The following is a 12,241-nucleotide window of genomic DNA, read 5'->3' as shown; positions in this document are numbered from 1 at the left end:
TAGTTTTCATTTCACACGTTATAGGAGAAACTCAATTTTCTGCAGATAATGTGGGTGGCGTGTGGCCGCGCTGAACTCACCTCTGATTCGCGGGTGACGTGGGTGGGCGCTCGCTGAGGTCTTCTGAGTGGGTTTTAGCAGGTTTTAGGTGGTTTCTTACTGGTTTAAGTCACAAGAGTTCATCTTCAAGTCTCTCTGATATTCTGATGTCGAGATGAGAGGAAATTGAGAGTGGAGGAGATGTAAAAACAGACACAAGTAGTTGTTATACAGTAATATACAGATCATTAGATGAGAAGTGTTTGAGTTCATAATGAGATCTTTGACCTTGGATTGCGATGTTGATTTCTTGACAGATCTGAGCACGCTTTGAGACGTTGCTGAGATCAGATCTTTTCTTCTGTCTTTTGTCTGGCTAGTATAATCCACTGTTATTTTAGGAGTATTTATGTACTATTACAGTACTGATTAATATTTGGAAGTAGCTTTAATTTTTTTTTGTTTCCAGTTTTTATTTAAAATATTTTAGTTAATTTTTAGCTTAAGTTTTAGTAATATAGAATTTTTTATTAGTTTTTTTTATATTAAATATTTTACATTTATATTATTTCAATTAAATCTTAGTCATTTTAATATTTCAAATGTACCTAAGCTTAGACAGAATTATATATATAATTTATTAATATATATATATATATTAATATATATATTATTAATTTATTAAAAGCTACATCCCTAATTTTTAACTAAATTTCTTTTAAACTTTAATTTTCATTCTAATTTTAGTTTAATTTTTAGTAATTCTGTTTGTGCTTTTGTTATTTTTATTGTTTATATTTCTATTTAGCTTTAATGTATATTTAGATCTGATTTATTTTGAGTGATTTTAGTATTTAAACTTAAACATGTTTATTTTAGTTAGTTGTCTAATTATCATTTATGCTTTTGTACGTTTCATTTTCATTTTAATTTAAGTTTTAATAAGTAATATTTATTTTAATAATTTTAAAACTTAAATATTATTTTAATTGCTAAGGCATAATTTCTAACCCTTGTTTTTCATTTAATATTTTTGTCATTTAATTTCGGCTTTTTTTAAGTAACTTTTTTTTATTTTAGTTTTAGTTTAGTTTTAGCTTACAACACTGAGGCTTGTTGCTTAAACTGCAAATTAAAAAATTAAATTAAATTAAATTAAATTAAAAAATTATAAAAAAGATTTAATTTAGAAATTCATTAAATCACTCAATTAAAAGTAATTATTTTAGTTGCTGAGGCATAATTTCTAATCCTTGTTTTTCATTTAATTTAATTTTGTCTTTTTTTAAGTAACTTTGTTTTTGTTTTATTTTTAGTTTACAGTCACAACACTAGGGCTGGTTGCATAAACTGCAAATTAAATAAGTAAATTAAATTAAATTAAAAAAGAAAAATGATTTGATTTAATTTAATTTAATTTAATTTAATTTACAATTTCATTAAATTACTCATCTAAGTTTTTTACATTACATTTTAATTTCAGTTTAAATTTTAATAAAAATTACTTGTGCTTTTATCTTTTTTTTTCCAAATAATATCTATTTTTTCAATAATTTTAGTACTTTTATAATATATTTTAGTACAAATTAAATGTAAATATTTTAGTTGCTAAGGCATAATTTCTAATCCTCGTTAATATGTTTGTAATTTAATTGTGGCTTTTTTCAAGTAACTTTTTTTTTTTGTTTCAGTTTTCGTTTACAGTTACAACACTGGTTGCATAAACAACAGATTTAATTTAATTTAATTTAATTTAATAAAAAAATAAATAAATAAAAAATGTAATTAAATTTTTTTCCTTAGGTCTAATTTTTCCTTGGTCTAATTTAAATCTGAAAATGAAGTCTGATGACTAAGACATTTGGTTAAATGCTAGTTGGTCAGACTAGCTATTAAAACACAGTCTTAACATGACAGCTATGTTTATGCGTCTGGATGTATAATTATATTTTTCCTACTTCTTAGAAGTGTGCTTGATTGAATAAACACTTGAAAATCAATGACTAAACTCAAGAAATGACCATTTGTGTGAATCACCTGAATGAACCCTGCCACCGCTGCTTTCACACACTGTAAGATAAAGCATGTTGATCATAATCCAGCAGCTGAATGACAATACCATCAGAAGAGCAACGTCTAAGATGAGATTTAGTCGTATTTTTGGTTGGTCTCATTTCATTAGAATAGCAATTAGGACAGCGCTGGCACTCGATAAGTTGACCCGCAGAACGCAGATGTAGGACACAGACAGAAATAGACAAGACGCTTTCTCCTCAAGTGCTTTGTCATGGTTTGCAGCTCCAAAACATAGAGAACCACTCAATTTAAGAGTTTACTATCATAACAACCATTATTATTGACGGACGCTCGGCGGGGGAATCGATCGGACGCGATATATTCAGGCCCGTAACCTTTCCCGGTTCCGTGCGGCAGAAACATTTAAGGTTCTGCTGAAACGCAGAATGCCGACAGCTGGACGGCCGGATCGGGCCGCGTGCCAAACGGCGTTTCCCCCTCCGGCCTCCGTCGCCAGCGGCACTCGAGCTCGGAGTGATGGACCGAGAGCGAAAACCAGAACAGATAAAACCTGCGACGGATACCGAGCCGCGTAATCTCTCAGCCACTCTCTTCAGTCTTCAGCCGGAGGAAAAACAGACTCTTCACAACAAACCACAGGCTATAGCTTATGCACAGCAGCTTCAGTTTCTGAAAATCCACATGTATTGATTGCAGCAAGGAGACGCTGCTTTTGAACTCAAGCTGCCAGTTCAACTACTGTCAAGTTACACTTTAAAAGAGTCAAACCAAAGCTGCTTTTTAAACATGCAACTATACAGTTGTAGAATCTATAATGCAAAATCCTAGGGAACAAATTTAGGTTAGAAAAACGTTGTGGAAATGTTTCAAAATGTTAAAATGTCTGTTATTTAAAGGTTACTAAAATGTTTTTTTTTTTATTCTAAGAACATTAAAATATCCAGTTTTCTTGTTGTGGTTTTAGCGTTATTTAAAGGTTATAATGCACTACTAATTTTGTTTTAGCCAATATATATATATATATATATATATATATATATATATATTTTTTTTTTTATATTTATTCTTTTAATTCTAAGAATGTCAAAATATAATGTTTTCTTGCTGTGGTTTTAGCGTTATTTAAAGGTTATAAAAAATGTTTCGTAAACATTCTACTAATTTTATTTTAGCCCAGAAAATATATATAATTTTTACATTTATTTTTTAAATTCTAAAAACGTTAAAATTTCCAGTTTTCATGTTGTGGTTTTAGTGTTATTTAAAGATTACAAAAATGTTTCTTAAACATTCTACCAATTTTATTTTAGCCCAAAAAATATATATAATTTTGACATTTATTGTTTAAATTCTAAGAACGTCAAAATATCCAGTTTTTTTTTTTCTGTGGTTTCAGCGTTATTTAAAGGTTACTAAAAGGTTTTTTAAACATTTGTCTAATTTTATTTTAGCTAAAATATATATATTTTTACATTTATTTTTCAAATTATAAAAACTTTAAAATTTCCAGTTTTCTTGTTGTGGTTTTAGCGTTATTTAAAGGTTACAAAAATGTTTCTTAAATGCTCTACTAATTTTATTTTCCACCGAAGCTTAATGTTATTTAAACATTCATTTTTAATATTCTAAGAATGTTACAGTGACAATTTTTTTTGTAACATTGTCTAGAACATTACAAAAATCAATATCAAAAATCAGAAATAATGTATCAAAAATTAATACGATTTAAAAAAACATCCTATAGACATTACTTTAAGAATGTTTGTATCTTTTAAAAACTGTTAGTAAAAATGATTAGCTGGGATTCTGAATCAGAGCTGGATTTTTCTGGCACATCAGCAGTGGTTTTCAAATCTCCGTTGCAGTGAAATTTACATTACATTTGAATGGTAAATGTCATGTAAATATCTGTGAATGCTGACACCTTAACTGAGATTCTGTTTCAATACAAGCAAAAAATACAAAACATTCTAATGTATCTGATATGAAAATAAAGTAAAGCACAGTCATTTTAAAATTATTTTTTATTAGACATGCAATTATGACGCTCTTGCTTTGAAGCTTATAAATATAAAATAAATATAAATAATAATAAAAATATATTATTATAAATTATTATATAATTTAGAATTATATAATAATAATAAATAAGTATCTATCTGTGAATGTTGACGCCTTTATTTAAGATTCTAAATTTATCTGAGATGAAAACAGAACAGCAGTACTTTATTTAATATTTTGCAATAAAGGCTACCAAAGAATTAGTCATTTAGATAAGGGCATTAAGGATTTAAATAAAACTAAAATGACTAAAAATAAAACTGAAATAATTAAAGGCAAATTGAAATATTAAAATAAACAAATAAATAAATAAAGGCAAAAACTACAATTAAATTAAATTAAATTAAATGACTAGTTGTGTGAAATTAAAAAAGCTATTTAATTGTAAATGAATAATGATAACATTACACAAATTAATGTAAATAATAATGCATATAATTTATTAAAATAAATATATAACATAATAAATAAAAATATAATACAAATAAAATATAAAAAATATACTAAATGCAATTTATAATAAATATAATAATTTTATAATATAAGATTTTTTGTAATCTTTTGTAAAGTTATGCTTTACAGGTTTTATGAAAAATGTAGTTAAATTGCACTGTTGCTACTTCTATTTAGTAATTCAAAAACGCTGATTGATTACAATGCATGAATGCATGAAAATGATGAAAGGAAGCTGACTTTACTCTGTATTTTTCAGAGACGCAATTAATCAGAAATCAAGAGCATTTGCCTAATTTTAAGTCTCAGTCTCTATTTTTTTCTTCCAGATAATTACTTCAAAGTGGAAGGAGCCAAGGACGCCTTAATATGTGGGAACGCAAGTGACGCTGGGTGAGTTTAATGCGCTTTATGATTGGATTGTGGTACAGTGATTTTACTGTGGTATTTTACTTAGTAACATCTATTCATGATAACAACGTTTTTGAATGTCTTACTGTTTTTAGTGACTGAAAAGTTGCGGGAAGTGTTGTATATGGATCTCACATGCCCAAAACATCTCATGTCTTTGATATTGTTCATTGAAGTGGTGATCCAAATATTTGTGGCTTGAAACATGTAAATTTAGAATGAATAGAATGTTTGGTCGCTACTGTGTTTCACTGTCAAGCGTGACTCATCCAATCAGAATTGAGGGGCGGAGCTATGCATGTTATAAAAGGTGAGACTAATGACTTGTGAATGTCCAGACTAGATTTGGAGCAGGCGTTCGTGTTCAGCAGCAGCTGCTGTGAAGGGCCGTGACGGATGTAAGAGCCCCGAGTGTCTGACTCAGCACAACTGCATGTACATGTATGAGTCAGTGGCCTTGACAAACTCAGCAACCAGACAGACGCCAGTCAGGACCCTCAGTCCAGACGATATATCTGATTATTAGATTATATTTAGACAAACAATCTGTTTATTTAACAGTATTTTTTATTAGCACCTGTTTTAATCGAATGGAGTTCAGTAAACAAGACTGGCAATTAAAAATAATAAAAAATAAATAAATAAATACAAAGTGCAGTTTATCTATCAGAAACTAATTGGATAAAAAATAAATACCAGAATAGATTCATGTCATTAATGGGACTATTATAGTAAAACTAAAGCTAAAATCATAAACATTATTTGTTACTTGAAAAAAAACCCAAACACTTTATCTGATAAAATAAAGTAAAAAATAAACAAAATACAGAATAAAATAAAAAAAAGTAACATTTTATTTCAGCTAGTTTCCAAGATAACATTTCTAATTTTTATTTAGTTTAACTTGATGTACTAGAATAACTAAAATTAATACTGAAAAAATAATAATAAAAAAACACATTATAGACATATTCAAATTAAATACAAAAACTAATAAAAAGGACAAAACCTTGCAATATATATTTTTTTAAAACAGAAAATAAAAATTAATTAAAAGCATCAGTAAAACCTATAATAGTATCTAAAAATTACTAAAATAAAATAACTAAATAAAAAAATACAAAATGCCTTTTATTTATCAGGAACTTATTGGATAAAAAAATATACTAAAATATAAAAATATAAAAAAATATAAAAATACTATAGTAAAACTAAAATCATGAACATTACGTGTAAAAAACAAACAAACAAAAAAACAAACAAAAAAAAAAACACTTTATCTGATAAAATAAATAAAAATAAAATAAAATAAAATAAAAATATAATAGAATAAAATAAAATAAAATAAAATATACAAGAATGAAACTTATTTTATTTCAGCTAGTTTCCAGGGCAACATTTCTAATTTTCATTTAGTATAACTTGATGTACTAAAATAACTAAAACTAATACTGATAATAATAATAATAATAATAATAATAATAATAATAATGATAAAAACAAAATATACAAAAAATAAAATAAAAAAACACACAACAAATTTTTAAAAACTTTTACTAAAACTAAAAGGACAACAGAAAATAAAAATCAATTAAAAGCATTAATAAAAACTGTAATAGTGTCTAAAAATTACTAAAATAAAATAACTAAATAAATACAAAATGCATTTTACCTATCAGGAAATTAACAGATAATAAATAAATAAATAAAAAATACCAGATGTCTTTGACTATTATAGTAAAACTAAAACCATAAACATTAAATGTAAAAAACAAACAAACAAAAAAAAAAAAAAAAAACAAATAAAAAAAATGAAATTATTATAATAAAATATAGAATAAAATAAAATAAAATAAAATATACAAAAAATGTATTATGTTATTTTAGCTAGTTTCCAGGAAAACATTTCTAATTTTCATTTAGTTTAACTTGATGCAGTAAAATAACTAAAACTAATGCCGAAAAATTACAGACATAATAAAATAACATACAAAAACTAATAATAATGACAAAAACACACAACAACATTTAAAAAACATTAACTAAAATTAAAAGGAAAAAAATAATTAAAAGGATTAATAAAAGCTATAATAGTATTTAAATTTACTGAAATAAAAAAATAAATAAAATATAGACATTTAAATAAAACACAAAAACTAATAAAATGACAAAAACACACAACTTAACTAAAATTAAAAGGACAACAGAAAATAAAAATTAATTAAGAATAATAAAAGCTATAATAGTATCTAAAAATGACTAAAATAACAAGGTTGTCAGTTGAAATGGAAAGTTGCTTTAAAGTTTGTTTCTAAAATGACAAATAGTACAAATTATAATAATAAAAGCATCACAAATAACTTGCGTTTCTAATAACTTATGAAAACAAAAGGTGTTTTTCTTTGGAATAATGTGTCATGTCATGAGTCATGTACCGTAAGAAAAGAAACATAAACATATATCTAATTTAAATTCAATGATGACTAAGTGCATAAAAAAGCATGTAGGATTTACCTTGGAACAATTTTCAGTTAGAAAATGCTAGTACATTTCATCAGTAATGACAAAGAAATGAACTGCATTAAACATAAAGAACGAAAACGGTATTTTCTTATAAGACATACTCCAATAATCTTTGCAATTTTGACACTTCTAACTGAGAATCTTTACATGTTGCTGAATGCATGTAATAATGCAGTCCGACGGCCTCGTCTGTGGTGTGAAATGCTGAAGCTCAGAGGAACGTGTTTGCTAACCGTAGCGTGTGAGCGTATATATACGAGCGTATGTCATGACGGCATTAAAGCGTCCGCTCGGGAGGGATTTGTACAGTATGTGCTGATGGTCATTTCTCTGCTTACATAAAGTCTCCCCGTGGGCTTCACAAGAACTCACTTCAATGAGTCATGACATCTTCAGTGTCTTACAAGAAAACGAGCTGTTCACAGATCACCGCTGCTGCTCCAGAGCGGAGAGTGTTAGGAGGTTACTTAACAGATCACCGGGTGAAGATTGCACACAATCTACTCCATGCCTTCTGTTGTCTGATGGATAGTTTAGGGGTTTTTATCAAGTAAAAGGCCAAACGTCCACCTTCAGATGGTGCTTCATGTGTCTTTTTGCTGTCAAGAATGATTTTTAAAAAGTAAATGTCAGAATAACTGTAGTCATATTTCCAGGTGCACACAGCTTGGCTTTACTTGATTCTCCATGAATCATTTTGTAGAAAAATCAGTGAGTGCCAAATCTGATCATCAGGATCTTTTGAGGAACGTTTGTTTCCGGAAGCTTTACTTTCACTGTTCCTCAGTGGAGCGATGACCTTCCCAAGCCTCCAAAACATCTCACATCTTTTGAGGAATGTTTATTTGTTCTGTCTATCAGCATTGGATTGCATTGCATTATGTTTGGATCATTTCAATCTCATCTTACTATAACATACTACTGGAGATATAGAATGACCGCTGATATTTATTAACATTATTATCAGATGAAAGCCTCATATTTATTTATTTATTTGTTATATATTTTATATGTCAGGCTCTAATATTTACAAAACAAAAAATTAAAAATAATGTTTATTTATTTATTTATTTTTTTAATAGATTTTGTCTAAAGGTTAAATAAAGAGTTCCATTAAAAAATAATAAATAAATAAAAACAGTAATTTAATATGTCAGGCTTCACATGGTTAAACATCAGTAATTATTAAAAAAAAATACAAATAATTTTTTCAAAATATTGAGTTAAATAAGGTTAAATAGACTGTTCCATTAGAGAAAAAAAATATGTCATGTCGGGCTTTACAGGGTTAAACATCACTAATAATTTAAATAAATTAAAAAGATAATAAACATAATTTAAAAAAATATATTTTTTGTTAGTTTTTTTTTTCTAAATAGATTTTGTCTAAAGGTAAATAAAGTGTTCCATTAAAAACATAATAATAACAATAAAAAAAAATACTTTTTTGACAATAATTTTATATGTCAGACTTTACAGACTTAAACCACTAATTATTTAAAAAAAAATACAAATAATGTTTTCAAAAAATAAATAAAATAAATAAAATAATTAATAAAATAAAAAAATAAAATAAAACAATTCTCTCTCTCTCTCTTTCTCTATATAGACAATTTAATAAAAAAACAAAGACTTTGTTTTTGACAATAACTTTTATATGTCAGGCTTTACAGGCTTAAACCACTAATTATAAAAAAAAATACAAAAAATGTTTTCAATAAATAAATAAATAAATAAAGTGTTCCATTAAAAAATAATAACAAATAATTTTTGTTTGACAGTAATTTAATATGTTTTACAGGGTTAAACACCACTAACTATTTAAAAAATACAAATAATGTTTTCAAATATATTTTGGGTTAAATAAGGTTGAATAAACTGTTCCATAAAAAAAAAAGTATACACACAGAATAAAAATTATGTTTTTTTTTTTTTCCCTTTAATATGTTTTGTCTAAAGGTTAAATGAAAATTTAAATTGAAAAACAAATAGATTTTTGGACTAATATTTCATATGTCAGGCTTTACAAGGTTAAACATCACTAATAATTTAAATAAATACAAAAAAAGATAATAAAAAATAATGTTTTTTACTTATTTATTTATTTATTCTGAAGATATTTTCCATTTGAAACATCCTTCTAAAAAAATGTTGTTGTTTCATTCCGTTTAACTTTGAGAGAAAGTAGTCGGCAGACTTTAATGGACTTGGAGAAATCATTATCCCTCTGCCGCCTCTAGGATTTCACTCCACGCTTGGCGTTCTGTGGGATTTGATGTTTGGAGACATCTGCAGCATCTTCAGTCTAAGCGTCTGGAAAGTTAGTCCTCCATCGCCGGCAGCCGCTCTCGCTCCGTGCGAATCAAATGGATAAAACATTATCCTAAAAGCGACTGCTAATCGATAACGTGATATTTCAAAATCCAGAGCATTTTTGCAGTGGAATATATCGAACACGTAATGGAAAGTGCAGGACGCGCCGGTTGAGTTATCGGGCCGCGGATGTGAAGGTCTCGCTGCCTAATGGGCCGTTGGTGTGAATTACGACGTGGCCTGTACATGTTGATTGGAACATCTGGACGAAGCCAGAAACAGACAAAGGACGAATCCGTCTGTCTTCCGCCGTGATAACGGACGCGTGTCCACCTCTGATAAAAAACGGAGAGCGGCGTTTGTCCAGTGTGTGTGATACACGCCTGTTAAACACATTCAGTTTATTCAGCGCTTTACGAGGGTCATCAGGTTTTCCAAAACAGAAGTTCCTTCTTGAAGCAGATTCATCAGTGTTGGAAAGCTGCTTTGAAATGGTCAAACTACTAGAACAGGAAATGTTCTGTTACAAATTAACATTCTTCCAGTAATGTTTATTCAAATGTGTCTGATATTTAATAACACTCTTAAAATGTCATTTATTCATCAGTCACGGAATGTTCGTGTAACGTTTTTCAAATGTTACTCTTTGTTTCAGAATGTTCAGAGAACATTTAAAAGTAACATTCTCATAATCTTTCAAATGATACAAATGAAATAACATTCCATAACGTTCCCAAAATGTTATTTATACGTCATTCATGGAATGTTTTTTGTGGAACTTTTTTAGTTGGATGTAGGTTCACTTATAAAGTTATTTATTTATTTATTAAAAAACAAAAATTATTTACCGATAATACTGAGTGAATACTGATTAAAAAAACTTTCCTTTACTTCATTTCTGATATTTTTTAAACTCAAAAACAAGACAAAACATATTTATTAATTATATAATATTTATTTATGCCGATATTAAAACCATGATGAAATAATACTGATTAAATACTGATAATTAACTGATGATATTAGGTAAATAAATTTCTTTTAAAATTATTTATTTATTTGAAAACAAGACAATATTGATTAAATGTTGATTTTAAAACCATGATGAAATAATACTGATTATTTACGGATAATACTGAGTGAATACAGATTTAAAAAAAATCATTCCTTTATTTCATTTCTGATATTTTTTTAACTCAAAAACAAGACAAAAATACTGATTAAATGCTTTTTTAAAACCATAATGAAATAATACTGACTAAATGCTTATAATTAACGGATAATATTGAGTAAATACTGATAATTTCTTATAAATTAATTAATTAATTATTATTATTTTTTATTTTTTTTGGAAACCAAGACAAAAATATTGATGAAATGTTGATTTTAAAACAAAGACGAACAAAACTGATTAAATACTGATAATACTGAGCGAATACAGATAAAAAAAAATCATTCCTTTACTTCATTTCTGATATTTTTTAAACTCAAAAACAAGACAAAAATATTATTATTTTAAAACCATGATGAAATACTGATTAAATACTGATAATTAACCAATAATATTGAGTAAATACTGATAAAGCCCCTCAAATATATTCCATAATTTTATAAAATTATTATTATTTTTTTTATTGGAAAATAAGACAAAAATATTGATTAAATGTTGATTTTAAAACCATCATGAAATAATACTGATTATACCGATTAACGTTTCCAAAATGTTATTTATACGTCATTCATGGAATGTTTTTTTCTAAAACATATTAGTTGGATGTAGGTTATAATTTTTATTTATGTTTTTAAGAACATTTTTAAACATTACTACTTTAAAAGTAACATTCCCTTTATGTTTTCAAAACATACTGAAGAAATTAGACAAATGCTGATGTTTAAGGAAGATCTGTGCAGGGAATCTAAAGTATTGATTCATTTCTGAAACTAGATCAACTATATGAATCATTTGAACAAACTGAATCGTTCTAAAATGAATCAAATTTCCCAATGCTTATTATGAAAGAAACATCTGTAAAACTGGATGAACAAAAATGTAAAAATCCAAAAACAACTGAGCTACTGTTACTTCACATCAGAGCTATTATAGAAACTAAAACTTAAAAAAAATAAATAAATAAAGACAAAAGAAAAACAATTTAAAATGAAAAAAACCTTAATGAGAGTAAAATAAAACCTGCTTCACCTGCAAGTGTTGTTATATAATATGTAATAGAGGTTATAAATACAAAACTAATGTAAGTGTTATATAATGTGCTGTGCAGTGGGCTAATGGAGGTATATAAATATTTTTTGAGAGCGCATAAACAAGCAATCACTGACCTTCATCTACGGTGGCCGCTCGCGCCGGTTGAGGCGCGGGTTTCATCACTTGCTGATTTTCTTGGAC

General features: G+C 27.1%; 1 protein-coding gene across 1 annotated transcript in view; it reads left to right on the top strand.

Moving 5' to 3' along the window:
- The window catches only part of scn5lab (sodium channel, voltage gated, type V-like, alpha b), a 187,696-nt gene that overhangs the window by 64,928 nt on the left and 110,527 nt on the right, over positions 1-12,241 (top strand). The window contains exon 8 of the mRNA XM_051098619.1: positions 4,920-4,983. Within this exon, the coding sequence (XP_050954576.1) occupies positions 4,920-4,983 (64 nt within the window). The remainder of the gene's footprint in view (positions 1-4,919; positions 4,984-12,241) is intronic.

This window comes from Labeo rohita, chromosome 24 (genome assembly GCF_022985175.1).
Source record: "Labeo rohita strain BAU-BD-2019 chromosome 24, IGBB_LRoh.1.0, whole genome shotgun sequence".
Lineage (NCBI taxonomy): Eukaryota > Metazoa > Chordata > Actinopteri > Cypriniformes > Cyprinidae > Labeo > Labeo rohita.
Note: the sequence above shows the minus strand (reverse complement) of the source record. Positions and strands in the feature narration are given on the sequence as shown.